This window comes from Onychomys torridus, chromosome 16 (genome assembly GCF_903995425.1).
Source record: "Onychomys torridus chromosome 16, mOncTor1.1, whole genome shotgun sequence".
Lineage (NCBI taxonomy): Eukaryota > Metazoa > Chordata > Mammalia > Rodentia > Cricetidae > Onychomys > Onychomys torridus.
Window position 1 is genome coordinate 3,210,188 of NC_050458.1, and position 20,387 is coordinate 3,230,574.

The window sequence follows — 20,387 nt, forward strand, 5'->3', positions numbered from 1 at the left end:
GTTACTAAATCCATTACTCAATGAGAATTAATTCAGTGTAATTTTAAACTTTATTGATATGGGGGTGTATGTAAGATATCTGAAGAAAAGCCAAATATGGTGATATACTCCTGTCATCCTGGCACTGAAAGGTGGAGGCCGAAGAATCAGGAGTTCAAGGTCATCCTCAGCTATATAGTAAGTTCCATGTGTCAGAGGTGGGGAAAGGGATTTCTGAAGAAATTCTTTATAAAATAGCATTTTATAAAGAAAAAGAAAAAAGAGCCTATGACTGTAGCATTATTCATGTATTTATTGTGTGTGCATACACTGCTACACAGCATGGCAGGTATAAGGCATCAGATGACAACTTGCAGAAGTCACTTCTCTTTTTCCAACATGTTGGTTCCAGGGACCAAAATGAGGCCATCATTTGTGGTGTAAACATCTCCATCCACTGAGACATCTTACTGATCATGTTTTGGTGGTGGTCGTGGTGGGGTGTTAATGGCGTAATTTTTAAAGGCAAGGAGAATCAAAGTGAAAAAAATAGATCTGAAGTCTACTTAATTTCCTCCTCCTCCTCCTCCTTCTCCTCCTCCTCCTCCTCCTCCTCCTCCTCCTCCTCCTCCTCCTCCTCTTCTTCTTCTTCTTCTTCTTCTTCTTCTTTTTTTTTTTGGTTTTTTGAGACAGAGTTTCTCTGTGTAGCTTTGTACCTTCCCTGGAACTTACTCTGTAGCCCAGGCTGGCCTCAAACACACAGAGATCCTCCTACCTCCCGAGTGCTGGGATTAAAGGTGTGCACCACCACCGTCCAGCAGTTTCTTCTTCTTGATGTTGCCCTGGTAGTTACTTGAGAAGGCCCTTCCTCAGTCTCTGGAGTCCTGGCTCTGGTTGGATCCAGTGACTTTCCACTATAGTGCTCACATGTACATTTAAGAAACATAACCCAGTTAATTAATCCCTAAGAACCTTAAAGTTTCCAGTTTCCATTGTCAGCATATTACATGGTTTATTCTCCACATGATTTATCTGCATGAGCCGTAAACGTGATGTTGAGCTGCCGGTCAGTAAATAGACCAAGGACTTCAAAGCTGGAAAGGTGTTCATCATTTTACCTCTAGTTTTTCAACTAGAATTCACAGTTTTAAAAGAAGTATCAAAAGTGGATGATACTTGAGGTTTTTCATTTGTTTGATACAGTCTCACAATGTAGCCCTGCTGACTGGAGTTCACTCTGTAGACCAGGTTGGCCTTGAAATCACAGGAATCTGCCTGCCTCTGCCTCCCAAGTGCTGGAATTAATGGTGTGAACCACCATATCTGTGAAAATGAGTGATTTTTAATAAGAGACATTCCTTTTTGAAAATTATATACATATATGCAATATATCTCTATTCATATCCCTCCTATTACCGCCTCCCAACATATCATGTTCCCAACTTTGTCTTTTTTATTTTAGCAACCTGCTAAGTCTAATTAGTGCTGCCCACATGTGCATGGGCTTGAGGTCATCCACAGGAGTATGGGCAACTAGGGGTGTTTCCCCCGAAGAAAAGTGATTCTTCCAGAAACTGTCAGCTGCTAGTCACTTCTTGGCATTGGGAGCATCTCCCCATTCCATGCTGGAATTGTCACTCTCTTGATGATGTAGAGATCCCGTGTAGGTAACCAAACTACTGTAGAAGGATTGTTAGAAGGTCTATTAATAAAATCAAACCTGGAGCCATGTTTTGGGGTGAATGCTGGAAGATCAGAGAGACAGAACAAGCCACAGCTTCCTCACCTCGCCAGTTCCTCAGCTGGTCTTGTTTCCTCAGACTGGATGCCTCTGAGTCCTCATCCAGAATGAATCTCAGCTGAACTGTGTTGCTCCAAAGCATAAAAGCTTAACCAGCCAAATGCTGAACCAGCCAAATGCTGCTAGTTTCTGGTCTTCACGCCTTATATAATCTTTCTCTTTCTGCCCCCACTCCCTGGGATTAAAGGCTCGCTTTCTGGGATTAAAGGCGTGAGTCACCATGCCTGGCTATTTCCACTGTGGCCTCGAACTCACAGAAATCCACAGGGATTTCTGTCTCTGGAATGCTAGGATTGAAGGCATGTGCTACCACTGCCTATTCTCATGTTTAATATTGTGGCTGTCCTGTTCTCTGACCCCAGATAAGTTTATTAGCCTGCACAATATTTCAGGGAACACAATACCACCAGTAAGTTCCTGTGGGTAGCAGCCCTGTCTAGAGGCCCGTGTTTCACAGTGCTCCCCAGTCTCTCACTCTTACACTCTGTCCTCCCCTTCTTTCTTATGCCCCAGCCATGGCTGAGCATGTTGAACAGCAAAGCTTCTCTGCACTAACCACTACCCTCTTCAGTAAAAAGTTTCCTAGCTAAGTTAAGAGCAGCACAGATCTATAGATATAAATAAATATTTATTGGGGAGTTTGATTACATGGCCATGAATAAGTTCTCCCTTAGGGCCTATAACTTCACTAGCCTTGGGTTTTGACCATGTTTGTAGGACCAGGCATGAATTCTCTCCTGTGGAGCAGACCTCAGATCCAGTCATGAGGGAGTTCACTGCTCCTGTAAATTGTCTTTTGACTGCTGTACCAATGCACATCTTGCTTACATGACAGGTTGTTGTTGTGGTCTGTAGAGTCCAGTCCGAGTAAGACTACCGATGTCTTTCCTCCCCCAGCAACCTAGAGAGCACTTTCTAGCTGTCTGAAAGCTAACCTGCAGGGAGAGAGTTTTCTGGTCAGTTCACTTTGATTTTTCTGCGTCCTGCAACAGAAGTATTGGGTGTTTCTGGAAATAGGGTCTTACTATCTAGTAGTGATGTGCACCAATGATGTGGCAATAGTCTGTCTTGTATGGGATGAGGAGGGCAACCTGTGTGTGGCATGAGGTTTTCATCTACTAACCCATGTCTTCCAGGAACAATAGTGTTCACCCATGAGAGAACCTCTATTCAAACTCCAGTTTTTAAAGAACATGACTTGATTAGCTTATTAATTAGTAGCTTGTTTTCTTCATTCGTCCTTAACTTTGGTTAGTCTACTCCCTACCTTACATTTCCTCTGTCCCCCTAATCTACCCCCACTTAGTTCTCAGTTTTGCTTTTCCCAATTCTTTCATATCACATCTGTTGTACTCTCTCCTTGTTTTGTTTGTTTGTTTTTTGTTTGGTTTGGTTTTTCAAGACAGGGTTTCTCTGTGTAGCTTTGCGCCTTTTCTGGAACTAGCTTTGTAGACCAGGCTGGCCTCGAATTCACAGAGATCCGCCTGCCTCTGTCTCCCGAGTGCTGAGATTAAAGGCGTGCGCCACCATGGCCAGACTACTCTTTCCTTTTGTTACAATTTTTACTTGGGTTGGCAATGCATTTTCCAAAGGGGCTAATAGATTATAAGTGAGGAAAGTGGAGAGGAGGGTACTAGGGTCAGAAAGGATCAAGCAGTTAGGGCATGATAGGGATGAGGCAGAGGAAGGGTTAACCAAATTGTGCATGTGTACATGAAGAAGCAAAATGATTTTTTTAAATAAGCCTTTTAGCTTTTGATTTCAGGAAATTGCTTTTAGTAACAGTTGTTCTTCATGGAGTCAGCAGTGCACATTGAGGGAGGAGCCTAAGTCCTCTCTGCAGGGCTGATAGTGATGCCTCTAGGGGAGTCTCTGCTACTCACTCAGCAATAGGACCCCAAGATTGCAAATGCTGCTCTGGGGTTTGAGGTAGCAGTGAGCATCTGTGACGTAGTACAGGGCAGTTGTTTACACTTTCTCACTGTTTCCCGGAGCTTAATTCTGTCAGAGTTTATTCCCTTATGCAGGAGAATGAGAGTGACTAGGAACGTGGAGTAGGCTAGGAAGGAAGAGCAGAGAATCAGGAACAGCTCCTAACTTGTGCTTCTGCAGCTTTCCCCTGCCTTCCCAGGGCACAGTCCTGGGTCCTCTGATCTGTGTACACTAACCTCAGCTGTCCTTTTACTTGAGCGACTTCTAAATGCCCCTCTTTAGTCTTGACTTACTCCCCAATTCTCAGACTGCTTCTAAATGCCCCTCTTTAGTCTTGACTTACTCCCCAATTCTCAGACTGCTTCTCCATCTATCTGAGGAGTGTGTTTCACTATTGAAACACTCACATCAAATCGAGTCATTTTTACCCTTCCTCTTGCTCATCTTTTCCATTTCTGCAGTGTTCAAATTTCTTTACAACTTCCAGTGCTGAGGCATTGTTCCTGTGTCCGCTCCCCACTGTGCTGTTCTCTCTGATTCACTCTCCTTTTATGCAGGTCCTGAAGTGGTCATGCGCTGTACTTCCTTCTTCCCTGTGTGGGCCTGTGCCCCAGGCCCTACTCAGGCAGCTTCCCAGGAGCCCTGCCTCTGAATTCCTACTCAGCAGTCCTGTCCCTCTGCTTCTAGTCAGCCTCTCCTGCCAGTCTCCTGAGTCTGGACCTCCTCCCCACTGCCCTCAGTGTACCAGTCAGAACTCCCTCACCCCTGCCCCTCTGTCCCTTCCCCTGCATTTCCTAATGTAAATTGTGTTTTGTTTGTTTGTGTTTAGTCTGATTGCTGTTTGCTTGTTTAAGTGAGACTGTTGTCAGAAGTTTTGTGCTGTTCTGTCAGGATACAAACGGTATCTGAAGAGATCTTTGTATGATGTTTGCAGTCACTGGTCCTCAATGCCTACATTCTTGAGAGATTGTCAATACCGGTTTCCGGGTTCTTGCTCTTCTCTTTGATGTATTTATTTTAGCTGTCATATGCTGTAAAGAGTCATCTGCTATTTGGTTACTTTGTGATATCTGTCATCAAAAATCAGAATAAGTGCTTAATTCATTCTCCTTATTTATCCATTTCAAAAGTGAATTGGTTTTCTATCTCATCCCAATGATGGCTATTTTGTTGGTATTATATGCTATTATTTTAAACTTTGTTTTAAGATGTTCAGATTGTTGTATCATTTCATAGTAGGAGCCTCTCTTGACACTTGGAGTCCCTGGGAACTCACGCTCCCTGTTCTTTTCCCCGTGTGTGTCTAACCCCCCTCTACCCCATTGTAGTCTCTGTCTGTTTCCTCCGACAGTCATGTCCTTCCTGTGCATTCACTATGATCTCAGTGATGCTCACTTCACAAGCTGCTGAGAAGATACATTTCACAAAACTGTAAACTTACCTCAGAACAGTGTTTGGCTCCCTCCAGGTTTGTTCCTTCTCCCTAAAGATGAATCCATGCGACTGTTGAGAGCAACAAGCTGGACAAAAGACACAGGCACCAGAGGAACTGCCAAGACTAGTGGAGTGGACACGCTTAGCCCCTTACTGGTTCCTTTTCTTGCCACAGAACCAGGGTGCCTGACACAAAAAACCTCAGGAAGGACAGGTTTATCTTGGCTCCAGCTCAGGCATGTGGTCTGTCTGTCAGGGCAGGCGTGACCGCAGGAGCAGCTCCTGTCCGTGATGATGGAGGTTGCCCCTCACATCTCCATGAGTCTACTAGCAGAGGAAAGGGGGTGCTGGATCCAGCCGACTTTCTCATTCCCCTTCTTACCAGGGCAGAACCCCCAGTCCACGGGATAGTGCTGCTCCCTTTCAGAGAAGTTCTCCATACACCCTCCTCTCCCGCCTCAGCCAGTGCTCCCCAGAAACACCTCATGGAAGCTCCCACAGCTGTATAGCACCAGGCCTCCACTCAGACTGGCAATCAAAATTAACAGTCATGCCCTTGTATAGGCTTCCCTGAGGGGAGGCTCACTAGTTGAGTTTAGTTAGTCCAATACATTCATGTTAGAAAACCAGTGCAATCACCTAATCATAATTTCTATATTGTGGTTTGAGGTAGGACAAGGAATCAAATAAAAAGACAGTGCTTCATCATAAAATGAATAGCTAAATAATCTCCCTAGTAGTCATGGTGCTAGATCACAGTGAAAGTACTGAGGAGCACTGCTGGCTGATTGAGTTCAGTGTTGCCAGTCCGGCATCAGCACACAGACAGAACATACCCAGTCACACCCATTGTGCTGCCATTAATTGGTGCACTCAGGTTTGCCGCTACTGAAGACCTTACATGTCACATCTTCAGTGAAGACACATGGATTTCACTGTCTTCAGCAGCTTTCTGGTTTCAAGGTCTGTCCTCTGACTATACAATCTCCATTGTCCACTGTCACCAGGAATATATTTGTTTGAACAATGTAACAAAAATCAGAATTTGAATTACTGAGCAAGAGAAAATGTATATGAGCAAGTAATAAGAGGAGAGTGCGTTATAGCTAAGCAATAAAAAGATTTTATTAAAATTATCCAGCAAGTCAAGCTAGATAATGCATTTGTAAATCCTGTGTTGTGTACTTGCCTCCCTGGCCCAGGGCTAGGGTTCCCACTGCCCCATCTGTGCAGCCACCCACGTGTGCATGTTTCCACTAAGCTTTACTTGTCTAAAATAAAATTGTTTCTTTTGCAAGTAAAATTCCAAAAGAAGGAACACTTAACAAAGAAGCTTTCCTTCGTAGATGTTCCCATTTGAGTGTAACAAGCCATATTGAACCCATTGGGTTTTTGGTAAGAGATTTCATAATACATCATAAATGTAAGTAATATGATGACTATGGGTCAAGTCAAGTTGGAACATTTTCAGTGAGAAACTGGCTGGAACTGTTTTCAGGAACCTTTTCCAGTTGGTGTTTGGTCCCCACAAGGTGTGCATTACCGTAAACTGAGCAGAGTCACCCTGGGTTTGACTGCCACTCTGTTCTCGTTACTGCAGTCTGATCATGGTGACAGAAGCGTGGGGTGACTGTCATTATTTGTAGTGGTCCAGACTCCTTCTAACTGAGTAGTCAGTCCTCCGTTCTGTTTCCTGGTAGCTGCTCAGAAAGTTTGGAGGGGCAATTAGGATCTAATAATTGACAGCCATGGGTTCATTTGGTAACTTAAAGATACAAAATACGTTCCAGGCTTGGTTAGAAACTTGATCTGGCAGACAAGGTGACTCAGCTGGGACATTCTATTATTGCTGTATTTTCCTAAAATCTGAACTTTGAAAATAGTCCATTTATTACAGTTCAGTAAAGATTATGAAAAAATTCAAAGCTCTCAAGTCCAAGAATCTGATAATAATTGGAATAAAGCCCACATTAACAGTCTGTGCTGAGTCTAGTTATGTTTATGGTTTTTATGTAGCATTATTCTGTATAAGCCCCACTGTGTCTCCGTTGGTGATGAGGTTACTGTATTTTATCAATTTAAATAACAAAAGTGGATGGCCCAATTTTTATTTTTATTTTTCTATGTTTAAACATAAGCACATATAAGTAAGCATGTCCCATGGTGCTGCTCAGACTGTCCTGTTTCTGCCCCAGATCGAGGCCTTGCTGGTCATGTACGCAGGCTGGCCTCTTGGAGTCTCTCATAAGACTAATTAATTACACATTTGCCTTCGCACTTTTGTGCTATTATTTGTGAATAAGACTGTGTAGACCATCCTTTCATCTGAGGAAATGTGTCTTTCTAACTTCAGAGTATTCCAAAAAAAGTCATATTCAGTAAAGTAAGGTCAATTATACAACTCAGATACATGTAGAGTTGAATACTGCCAAAATGACTGGATTTTTAGTATACATTTCTTTTTCTGAATTAATAAGGATTTGAACTCTACTGATGAACAAAAGCCTGTGTTTAGCATTTATTTTATAATATGATCACAATGTGTTTAAAACTATTCCCATGATAAACTGAGACTCCACCAAACTGACCTTGATTTTGAGTTTTATTGACTAAATCGACTTGGGTTTAACTAATTTTCATCTGCTACATCTTTTGATATTAATAAATTTAATAATAGCCCTATAATTTTCCTAACATTTAGAAATGGTATTGCATCATTCTCAGATTCTGAAAAGGGGCCACCATGACCTCATCATTTATGATTCAGAATAAATGTTGAATTATCTTGTGTGGACTCTGGGGGAAGTAGAAACTTAGCTTGAAAAGCACACTGAGACTCTGAGTATTCACTGCCTGGGAGAAGTCTGGCTCAGTGAGAAGTGAGCTAACACTTGGCCCTGATGTGGCTCTGCTTGACCCACAAGCTTGTGTAAGCCCATTTTATCAGCCTTTGTTATATATATGTGAGACTCAAATATTGAAATGGAGGGGGTAAATCTATCCTGTTACCCATCAGATACTCAGTAGTCATTGAGCTAAGTGTTTTAATAAGACCTAACTGCATAAGCCTCTTAAACAGAGCCACATACTCCTCTTACTACTACATATTATACTGCCATTCTCTTATACTACCATTTATTACTGTATATAAAAATTTTAATTTGGTTTATAAATTTTAATGTGAGTCATGCTTTTGTATGCCACCTACAAGAATTGTATCTTATCTCTAAAACTTGAAGACTCACCTACATTTCTCAAAAATTCTATATTATACCTCATTCTTAAATCCATTACACACTTTAAGCTAGTTTTTGAATGAGGTTTGAGATCAAAGTACTTTTTTTCTTTTTGTATACTTAGCTAACAAACTTGCTAATACTACTCTCTTTATTCCATTTAATTGCTTTTGTGACTTTTTCAGAAATCATCGGGCAATATTTGTTTGTAACCTTTTTGGATTCTGTGTTATGATTATTGAAACGCACACCCTGTTCCAAGTCTATTTTATCTTTGTACCTGTGTGTATGTTTGTATATATGCTTACATATGTGCTGGTATGGATGCAGGTACATGTGGAAGCCAGAAGTCTCTTCCTTGGTCACTCTCCACATTATTTTTTTTTTTTTTCAAAGACCATGTCTGTCACAGAACCAGGACCTTGCCAATTCAGCTACACTGGATAGCCAGCAAGGCCCAGGGACCCTCCTGCCTCTACCTACCCACCACACCAGCTTTTTTACATGGGTGCTAGGGATCATTTTTAGCTAAGCTGGGTCACCAGAGAACCCTGAGGATCTGCCTGTATTCACCTTTCAGGGGTGACATTATGGGTACACATAGTCATGCCCAGCTTTTTATAATGTGTTTCAACATGTAACAATCATGTCATCTACAAATAAGCATTGTCTTTCTTTTTTCCTTTACAATCTATATACCTTTTCTTTTTCTCTTCTTATTTTGGGTATGATTTCCGATATGAAGCAATGAGTAGTGAGATGGGCATAACATCCTTAGCTAGTTCCTGATCTCATGGAGAAAGCATTTCGTCTCTCATAATTATGATGCTAGCTCTAGACATATTGTATATGACATGTATCAGAGTAAAATATTGCTCTCTGTTGATATCTTGCTTAGGAGTTCTTGAATTGAATAAATATTGGACTTTACAATATTTTTTTTTCTTCATCAATTGATCTTTTTTCTCTCTAGGCTTTTAATTTAGTTAATCCAGCCTTCAAGTTCCTGAATAAACTACACTTGGTTGTAGAATTTTGAAAATTTTTATTACATATTGTGTATGTGTGTGCATGCACATGCACGCACATGTACATGTGGAAATCAGAGGATAACTTGCCCACTGAGCCATCACACTGGCCCTTGATTGTGGATTTTTGTGTCTCTGTTCCTGAGAGATGTTGATGTGAGTTTCTCATGTCAGGAATGGCAGTTCCATAAAGTTACTTCAAAAGTGGCCTTTCTCCTTCTGTTTCTGGAGCACAGAAAAGAAGAGAGGAAAGGAGCGCCCGAGTTCCTCTGGAGCCTGGACGAGAAGTCTCAAAGTTCTGCCCCTCTGTTGCACATGGCAGTCATGCCTGGGTTTGAGGCTGCTGCTGTTCCAAGCCAGCGGTGGGAGAATACAAGGAGCACTCAGCCCCACTTCGATAATGTTTTGAATTCTGTATTTCTTTCTTTCATTTACCATTTGCTTTTCAGAATCTTCCAAATAGCTATCTCTGGAGATTTTAGAGTTGTGGTCTTTCTGGTGGGAGAGACAGGGTTCCATCTTCCCTGGGTTCCTGAACAGTATTGAAGGAGTAAAGTCATGACAAAGGGAAACACGCATTATATACTTAAGGCATGTTTCATAACTTTGCTATGGGAGAATGGGTAAAACAAACTAAAGCCAATTTTCATAGACCTAGAAACTTGATTTATATTCACATTAGGACCTGGATATGTTATGTGTGGGTAAGCAGCCATATGGAATTTCTATTTTTATCGATATATAACAAATTACAACAAATGTGAATTTAGACTCTCATGAACTGTAGTTGTTTCTAGGTAGGTTCAGCTGGTTCTCTGCTAAATGTGTGCGTCATTTGGGATCAGCAGTCATATGGAGACTTCCTAAAGAGAACTTGCTTCTAAACTCATTCCAGCTATTCCTTGTGTTTGTAGGAGGGAGGTCTCCAAGTCCTGGTTAGCTTTTGTCCAACTGTAGGGTCACATGTTTCTTCTCACCTTTTTCAGGCTTCACGTCTCTAACTTTCCGTCTTATCTTTGATGTGCCCTTTCCAAGGCACATCTGATTACATCAGCCCCTCTAGATAATCTCCTTATCTAACTGGGGACCTGGAGCATAAGCACAGACTCTCTTTACAGTACAGCAGTACCTATATTCAGTATCTAATTCAGTAGCCAGGGGATGGGAATCTTTGGAGGGGAGTTCATTATTAGAAATCTGCCTGCCACAGAACCAGATTAGTATTTCTGAAATGTTCGACTACAAAAAGACCAAACATGGGTTTCATGCTATTTGAGGCCTGGTACAGTGTACTGAGGATGAAGGATGTCTAGTTAGGGTCCTCTTACATAGCAGGACATATAGCTCAGAGAAAGACAGTATGCATACATAGAACCCCAAGGAGGAACACATGCTTCACCTTGTGAATGAACTTAAAGAAAGTGCTAAGCAGTATTTGAACATTGCAGATTATAGAGACATAGCAGAGATACATTATACACAAGAACAAATGCCTGGTGCATGGTAAGGATCAGGAGAAGTAGATTCTACATACTGAGCCAAGCAGGATCTACAGCTTAAAGGCAAGATTGTTTTTCTTCTATCATAATGGGTTGGATTTTTATGTCATAAATAAATAGGAGTCGGTAAAGAGTCAGCAGAGGTAAATGTCATTACCTGTACAGCTCGGGTCCTAGCACCCTGGCTAGGGGAGGAGAAGGAATTAAGAAAATACAGACACATACAGTAAAGCTAGGATTATCTGGGGCTCTGCCATCACCACAGCCTAGAACCACAGCATGTTTACTGGGTACAGTGCAGAGGGACTGTTCAGCGTGCCTCTGTAGGAAGTCTCTGTATCAAGCAGCCTCCAGTTGTAAACGTGTGGAGGAAGAAAGCTGCAGTTGCTAGTGTTTGCACATGCTGATCAATTGTTCACAAACACTCACTTGAATTGAGAAGAGCTTTGCCACCCCTCTTCAGCCTGGCCCTTGCATGGAAACTACTTTGTAATGCCCCATGGGTCTAAGGCCTTGGAGTCCTTAACTTGGCTATGACCATGTCAACAATGTACATTCACTGAGGACTCCACTCACTCAGGTCTTCCTATGCTTCCTATAGGTGCACCTACCAGGATCACACCCAAAACAAGTACTTTGAAAACTGCTCTGTGGCACTGGATTAAAGGAAATGCCTAGGCAGAGAAATTAGTTAGTAGACTTTCTAATAGATGGGGAGGAAAATGAGGAGTGGTGGACATACTGGAGAGGTGGAGATTGAAGTCAAGGAATGTTTTAGAAGTCAAATTGGCACAACTTATTTGGTAGTTTGATTGGGAGTGAGGAAGGAAAGTAGAATGGGGAACTAGAAAGTCAGAGTCTGAACCATGTGGTTGACTGATTGTAAGCTGTTGACTAGCACAGGTGACAGCACAGCAGAGAGGAGCTGATGGAAGGTCCTTTGTCAGTTCAATTACATGATGTGTTCGTTTTCTTCTTACACCTTTTTCATTCAACACAAGCAATAGTCTAGGTGCTCAGTACACTGAGATGTAAGACAGCTGCTTCCCCATCAATCGCAGTTCACTGGGCAAATGTACAATAGTGTCTAGCAAAAGCACTGGAGATTCTGGAAGCAGTGATGAGATGCTCTGCACTTAGCAACAGGGGTTATGAAAGGTGGCCTAGAAATAAGAGCTGGTTCAGTCTCAAAAGACAAGTTAGGCAAGTAGCCAGGGTTATAAATAATTTTCATCTGTGTTCTGGGAATACAGTGATAGCTGAGAGATGGGGATCCATCTCAAGGTAATAGTTGACTACTCTATGTCTACCCTTCATGCATGTTATACCAATCTGCATTCAGAGAAAAATGGATCCCTTAGGTCTACCATTTGACTTAGTGGGCCTGTCTGGGCAACCTCCTGGATAAGTGACTAAGTTGTTGCTATGGGTACAGAATGAGTACTTTTAAGTTCAAGTTTCTTGATATAAAACCAGGAAGGTGCGGGGGGGGGGGGGGCACACAACTTATAAACTTTAGTTTTATTTGGTCTCACTGTTATAATCATCTGCTAAAATTGTTCTCTGATTCTCATTGTGATAAAGTCAGTGTTACTTGCTATGAGGCCACAGATTCTGGAGGCACATATAAAGGGCTATGTAGACAGAGCAGTAAATGTGTGAACCATTTGAACTACATCTGTTTTTCCTACAATGTTTATCCTACTACTCTATTGTTTTCTGTAGAACCCCAAATAATACCTTTTAGCAGCATATGTTACTGGTTGACTCAGTATCCACATCCAGAGTGAAGTAGACCCCTATCTCATACAAGACACAAAGATTGATTCACCAAAGATCGTAGACCTAAATGTAAGAGAGATAACTATAAACCTCTTAAAAAAATTATAGGTACAAACTTCTGTGATCTTAGGTTAAACAGTATAAACAAAATAACGGATATGTTGGGCCTCACAAAACTTAAATATTCAGTGTTGAAAAGCTGAAAGTACTATGCTAAAAGCAGCCAAAGTAAAGTGAAAAGACAGTCCAACTTAATGGAATAAAATATTTACAAACCATGTATCTTAGAATAAGGACTTTAAAAACCCTTCAAGTGAACAAAAAAGCATTACTGTTAAAAATTAGCAGATCTGGGGGCTGAGGAGATTATGAAAAGGGGAAACCACTTATTGCACAAACATGAGGATCGGCATTCAGGTCCCCACAGCTCACATAAAGCCATGTGAAGTCTGATGCATCTGTAATCCTGGTGTTCCTCCAGCACTAGGAGATGGCAGCCAGCACAGGAGAATCTTTGTGAGATTGTGGGGCACTAGCTTGACCTATGCAGGCGGAATGAGACTGCTCAAAACCAGGGGAAGAGGGGGACGGGTACCTGACTTGTTCTCTGAGCTCCACACTGGTGCCTGCCCCTCCACACGCACCTGTTCACACATCTCTCTCTCTCTCTCTCTCTCCCCCCCTCCCGCCCTCTCTCCCTCCCTCCCTCCCTCTCTCCCTCCCTCTACACACACACATTGAGCAGAGTTAAGTACATATTTTTCAAGCATTTATACAAAATGGACAAGAAGTACATGAGAAAGCATTCAACAAATTAAATCACTAGGGAAATCAAATCAAGGCCAATCAAAATTAACATGGATGTGTACCGCAAAAGCATGTTGATAGATAAAGGAAGCAAGGCAGAAAACATCCAATATTGTATGGTTCTATTTATATGCAGTGTCCCCTGCAGTATGCAGTATGCAAAAACAGAGCTTAGTGGTAGTTTGAGGCTAGGAGTGGAAGAAAAGTAATAAGTGATTGCTAAGTAGTCAGTTTGTCTGTCTGTCTGTCTGTGGTGATGGTAATGTTCTGAACTTAGAATGTGAATGTGCCAATAAGGTGTCTAAAAACTAATTCCTGGACTGGTAAGATTGCATACCTGGAAAAGATGATATGCACAGGTATGCTCTCAAGGACACTTGGTTCAGTTCCTTCCTAGGTCATGCAAGGTAAAAGAAGCCGGAAACAGAAGTAATAAGGCCAGTTTGAAGACATCTGACATGTGACACATGTCAACTGGACTATAGATTTTAAGAAATTTCCATCTACTTAACATTTACTGGAGTAATGCACATCAGTGTTTATCAGTACAGAATGTACAGCAAGTCCCAGAATCTCTTCAGTTTATAACAGTTCGTAAAGGAGGAAGATAAGGGAGGCAACTTGGTCTGGAGGTCCATGATGTTTAGGATTAACATTTTGTCCTACACTGTTCTGGGCCTGTGAGGAGTTCTGTTTCCTTGGGAGATCAAATGCCAGTTTCAGATAGGTACCTAACTGGGAAGCCTACTTCAGTGTGCCATAGAACCTGAGGGTAGAAGGACCTGTCCCGATGTGGGCCTTGCATGAGTGGCCAGTAGTTTAGGCCACTAAGCAGCTCTATAATAATGCTCCTTTGGTCAACTACACGAGAATAGGTGACAAGTAAGAGAACACAGTGCCCTGGCACTTTGATGAGTGTTTAATTAGAGCTCCAGGAAGTTTCTTACGGTTTTGCTGCTGTTGTTTTTGTAGCTGACATCAACTTGGATGTATCAAAGCCTTTGAAAACAAACTTGAGTTTCACCAAACTGGATCAGATACATCACTTTTTAAAGAAGATTAAAAAGGCACACAGCTTTGCACATAGCAAAGAGACCTCAGTCCCACCAGACATTGTACTGAACAAGGATGAGCCTCCCACCTCCAAATGTTACCGCGGAAAGCTGTCTAAGCCCAAAGTTCACTGTGATGAAGCACAGAAGACTTCTTTTCAGGAAAACATGTGGAGAGCCATTTCCTGCTTTCAAAAAGTTTCTGTCCATACTACCCAGATTGTGGTCTCCATGGAAACTGTCCCACATCCTCATACACCATGTGTGTTGGCATCACTGTCGAACCTCAATGGAAGCCTTGGTGTCAAAGCAACACAAAGAGCAGCTGGTAAGTGGCAGAGGAAGGAGGGCGGGGCAGAGGGAGGAGGGCAGAGGACAGAAGACAGCATCCTATGTAATGTATGAAAATGTAACATTTTAAAGATTGGTGTTGTGTAGAAATAAGTTTTAGACTCACTAGAGATTGGGAACATTTCCCACCTATGGTCTTATTGCAAAGATGCTGGTTCAGTTCAGTTTGGTTTGGTTTGGATTGGGGCTGTTGTCATTTTGTTTAGGTTGTTTGTCTATCTGTTTTAATAAATTCTGTGAGCCTGGGGTATTTTCAAGCCCTAAAATGCCCTATCCACCTCTTGAGGCACATTCTTGTAGCTGTCTTTGGAACTGTTTGTTCCTGGCTTTCTTTAGTTGAAGTGGCCAAGGCGGAACAGCAGCATGTCGGGCATTTTGAAGCACTGGAACAGTGCTTTTCACAGTGCAGTCTGTGGAACAGAACATCAGATCACCTGAGACCCTGAGACCCCACCCCAGACTACTGAATCAGACTCTGGGCACAGAGCCCAATAATCTGTGTCTTGTAAGCCTTGCAGGTGATTCTGATGCAGTCACTGCATCACTGGGAGCCATTCATTTTAGAAAGAGAAATGCCATGGCAGCAGGTATGCTGCACAAAGTGTCAAGCCAAAGTTCAAGTCAGCGAGAATGCCACTGAGGCATTTTGTCAGGCAGCAACACCTGGCCAGCTAAGCCTGTTCCGGCCAGCTAAGCCTGTTCCGCCCAGCAACGGCCAGCTGAAAACTGAGCGGGGCAGGAAGCTAGCTGGCCACAACATCTCCATTTTTCTCTTCTGCTACTATGACTAAGTTGTTATGTGCTTTTTCACACTGAATCAGAAAAGGTGGGCACAAGGTATGTGAAGAGAAAAGTCAACACAGGCAGGAACTAACCATTGCAATCACAGACACTGCTGCTGTGAAAGCTGAGAGCCAAGTGCCAGACGCCTCAGGAGGGAACCATATAGTTTCCACAATCCTGTGAGAGACTGAGAGTGTGTAAGCTGTGTGCATCCTAGCTGCATACAAAAGGTAAATTGAGTGGCAACTGGAGACTGATTGTACTGTAGAGAGCCAGTTTGAGCACAGCACACTAAGAGTTTTTTTTGTTTGTTTTAACTTTTATAGTTGAGTAGTAATAAATTTAAGCCAAAACATAGATGACTTCTTTCTTCCTCAGTGAAGTATTTGTAACCCAGCTAAAAGCTCTGTTTTTCTTGTCTTTGAAGTTAGAAATGAAAAATGCAGGGTTTGGGGGCATGAGAGATTCTAACCCTGGACACTACAGTGTCGAGTCCACTGTGCTCATCCTCATACCTTCCTAAATCCTGTCCCTTAATTATGGCAGGGAAAGGTTAAGACCAAACAGAGGAGCAATTTTAAAGACGTTGGACTGGGCGTCTGTAGAGCAGGGCCTGCTTTTTCTTGCCCTCACTCCTCTGAATTCATTTGCTGCTCATATTTTATTCGCTTTTAAAGGTATTTATGCTTCATAATTGTTTTCTCTACAATACAATTGAAAACCTTTCATTTGGCCATACAAATGGTCTGTTGGTTTTTTTTTTTTGTAATTTCCCCTTTATATTAGAAAAACTATTTAACCCTCTTATAATTGATGTCCTTTTTATCTTGTTAAACATGAAAATAGAAACTTCCACTTGGACCAAAACGTACTTGGTATTACTCTGCTGGGCAGTGTCCAGCAAACATTTTAAAACAGTTTTTTATGTCCCATTAAATCAAAATTGAAGTCAGTCATTCAATTAAAAGAATTTACTATGTTGAAACCACAACAGAATTTAATCAGCAAAACTGTTGTATGTGAGTTAGATAAGAGGGAAGAGGTGCCAGTTGTTGCTGACGGCTGTGGGCATTTATGAGAGAGATCCTGGCATAACTTTTGGTTTTGTTGTTTGTTAGTAGTGAGGGATAGGCTCTCTTTCTGGAGCCCAGGCTGCCCTCAAACTCACTTTGAAACCAGCCTAGCCCTGAACTTGCCCTTCACACCAGGGTTACCACACAACATATATATATATATATATATATATATATATATATATATATATATATATATATATATAGTTGTAACAATATTTTTTTAAAAAATAAGCATTTAACATTAATTTAATTATGTAGTTTGATGGTTTCAAATTGCATGTTTTGCAGTTTATTTGAAATACAAACATGTGTATTTTTGTGTAGTTTGGAATTTTTTATTTTGTTTTGCTTTTGCTTTTTTTGGGTTGGGGAATTGTTTTGTTGTTTGTTTCTTTTTGACTTGTATTATTTTGAGACAGAATCTTACTATGCAGCCCTGGCTATCCTGGCACTCACTATGTAGACCAGGCTGGCCTCAAACTTAAGAGCTCTACCTGCCTCTGTCTTCCCAGGTTCTGGGATTAAAGATGTGCACCATGCCTGGCAATTAGGTATAGTGATAAAAATGAAAAAGTCACACACACACACACACACACACACACACACACACACACGCACACACACACACGCACACACACGCATGCACACCCCTACTAGTAGTCATATTTCTTTTTGTAGTTTTCAAGTGGTGGTGTTCTCTATGCAACCCAATTTTTATGGTATATCTTTGAGCTCAATGGAATTAATGTCAGATTTTTATAGGTTGACTCTAATGCAGAAATACTTAAACTGAGTCTTTGATTTTACAGTTTGTGTAACTATTGTGAGCATCTGCAGCAGCTGCACTTCTCAAACTATTTGCTGAACCAAATTGAGCCCAGTGACAAAGTAGTCATCTCAGACGAGCTATTAAACAGAGAGAAGGGATGGCACTGCACACGGTTCAGCATCTGCTGCACACATGGTGTCCTATAGAAGAACTCAAGATAAAATAATTGCCGAAAATTTCTTCATTAAAACCTCAACACTTTGCACTTGTTCACCCGAATCTGCATAGCTCCCCAGTGAGACAGCACACTTGGGGTTTCTTCGGTTCTCACTCACTTTCTCTTTGATCCTTTTTGATGTGCTGACTTTAATAAACACACTCAAAAACACTGTGCAAGAACATCGTGGAAAAAACTACAAAGGACCAGCTCCAGCAGCAGAGCTCTGCTAATCCCTAACTTACGCAGGCTATTTTTAGAGAAATATTTTTTAACACTCTTTATGTGACAATGTTATATAAACAGGGAAAAGCAGTCCTTTCCAGATGAATTTTAATTTAAGAGCTGAAATAGATTTGTACTTCTAGAGAAGTCCTATGTGCTAAGTAATTCTTAGAGAAACACCGTTGGGAATGTGCTGTAGGCATGTTCCCTCACTTGTCACGAGGACAGAAAAAATGAGTTTGCCTAATGATTTTTTTTTTATCATCTAAGCTGTTAGAAGCTTATGGAAAGTATGTGGGGAGAGGGAATAATAAAGGCATGAAACAAGAAAGCTAATGTTTTCCTTCTAACATCATCAGTATATTTCTACAATCTGAGGGCTTTCCTATTCATTTTCTCATTTTAAACGAACAGTTACAAATTATTTACTGAGCTTGCTAAAAGAATTCCCATCTTCATCTAGCAGAACAAAGTAAAGTGGTTGAATATTTTCTGCCTAAGAAAAATAAATAAAATAAGCCATCCAGCTCTTCTTGGACTCCTGTGCTCCTGTGGACAGAATATTTCAAGGGGCTTGAGTCTTCCTGTTACCCCATTCCACAGATGCTTTGAGCAGCAGTGACTCTTGTGATTGACTACTCTTTCTGCTGGAATACTTAAGTTCGCTCATGTGTCTTAGTGAAAGGGCCCTTGCCATCTAATTGTAGAAGATGCAATGCTTGTATTCTTTTAACTTGGTATATACTACAGGCAATCTTAGGAATGTTTTACCAGTAACAAGACAAACCTTAGTTAGAAATTATATCTTATATTCTGAAATATTTAAAGGTCAATAATATTTCTTTGTTATCTGTTAAATCTTCCCCGTTGTAGAGTATGTTCTTTAAAAGTATGTTCTTCCCCTAACATGGGCACACAGTGCGATCCCCTTTTGCTGTTTAAAGCATGTCATTTCGGAGACACTCGAAGTATGTAGTTATAAATTCTAAACTGGCAGCAAGTCTCTTTCCACAGGAGGGTGGGGATTGATCTCACTGTAGCTCCCTGTCAGGGTAATTTATGGCTCTATTAAGATGGCACGCCTTAGATTTCTGCAAAGAAGAGTACACAGTTAGGAGCTGGGAAATCCCTGGACTGGAGGTTGCCATGCTCTGTCTCGGGGGCAATTAAATTAGCAATCTCCAACTAGACAAAGAACAGGGAAATACAGCATGAACAGCTTGATGACGCGGGGAAGATCCTGGGTAATGCCATTGACAAGACTCTGACCATGGAGACATTGAGGGGTTTTCTCCTAGGCAGAAAGCAGGGAGTTGAGCTCATTGTCAAAAGAACAGTGGTTTAAATCACTTTCTCTGCCCTTGCTGTACTTAACTTTGTATATAAACAGAGCAAGATAGAGAGAAAGGAAGCATAGCCATTCTTTTCCATGAAACTGGAATGCCCCCTTCATGTTCAGCACATTCAAGACCAGCAAAGCCTAATACACATAGAACCTAACCCCCCTCCTAACACACATAGAACCTAATCCCCCTCCTAACACACATAGAACCTAACTCCCCTCCTAAATCACATAGAACCTAACCCCCCTCCTAACACACATAGAACCTAACCCCCCTCCTAACACACATAGAACCTAACCCCCTCCTAACACACCCAGAACCTGACCCCTCCCCACTCCCCAAAAGTGAAATCAGGTCATTAACTGAAGCAAAGTGTTGGTCCCACTTTCCATGCTGTGCTTATCCTGAAGCACATCTTCAGGCATCCTCATTGCCTTTGAATACCAGTGAGCATGGTGGGAACATCTTCAGGCATCCTCATAGCCTTTGGATGCCAGTGAGCATGGTGGGAAATAAAGCACTAAATTAGAGAAGTCCACTTAAAATCCCATGGTGCAGTGGTAAGCCATTTACAGCACCCAAAAGACCCTGCTGCTTTTAAAAAGAAATGCATCTCTTTCCAGGGTCTGAAGGACAAGAAATAAACTTCTTGACAGTAAAAGACAGAAGACAAACAAAGCTTTTAAGGATCCACTGAGGACAGAAACATAAATGTAGCTAGCTAGTTGAGAGCTATACAAATCACCAACAGTCCTTAATGAATATTGGGTGTGGGCGTCAGGGTCCTGTCTTTTTTGACACTCTGTCCCAAGTAGCTTAAAGCCAACACTCAAGGAAACGTAGAAAGCTCACTGGTCTGCAACATCTGGGGTTTTATTTGTCATTTTGGCATACCTGGCGAGCACAAAAGAGAGAGTAAAGGGATTGTCTTGACAATGAAATGAGTTACCGAATCTTGTGATAATGAGAAGCAGAAGAATTCTAATGCCTTTCTATAGTCCCTGAGGTAGAGGTGCGTTTATTATGGGTTTGCAGAAGGAAAATGTAGGTGGGCAGAACAGATGGGCTATAGT

The 20,387-nt window shown here is 41.6% G+C and overlaps 1 protein-coding gene across 4 annotated transcripts in view; it reads left to right on the forward strand.

Moving 5' to 3' along the window:
• Vps13b (vacuolar protein sorting 13 homolog B) overlaps window positions 1–20,387 on the forward strand; it is a 553,125-nt gene that overhangs the window by 380,239 nt on the left and 152,499 nt on the right. For all 4 annotated transcript variants that reach the window (XM_036207944.1, XM_036207941.1, XM_036207943.1 and 1 more), the window contains exon 36: window positions 14,471–14,878. In XM_036207944.1, coding sequence (XP_036063837.1) covers window positions 14,471–14,878 — 408 coding nt within the window. The remainder of the gene's footprint in view (window positions 1–14,470; window positions 14,879–20,387) is intronic.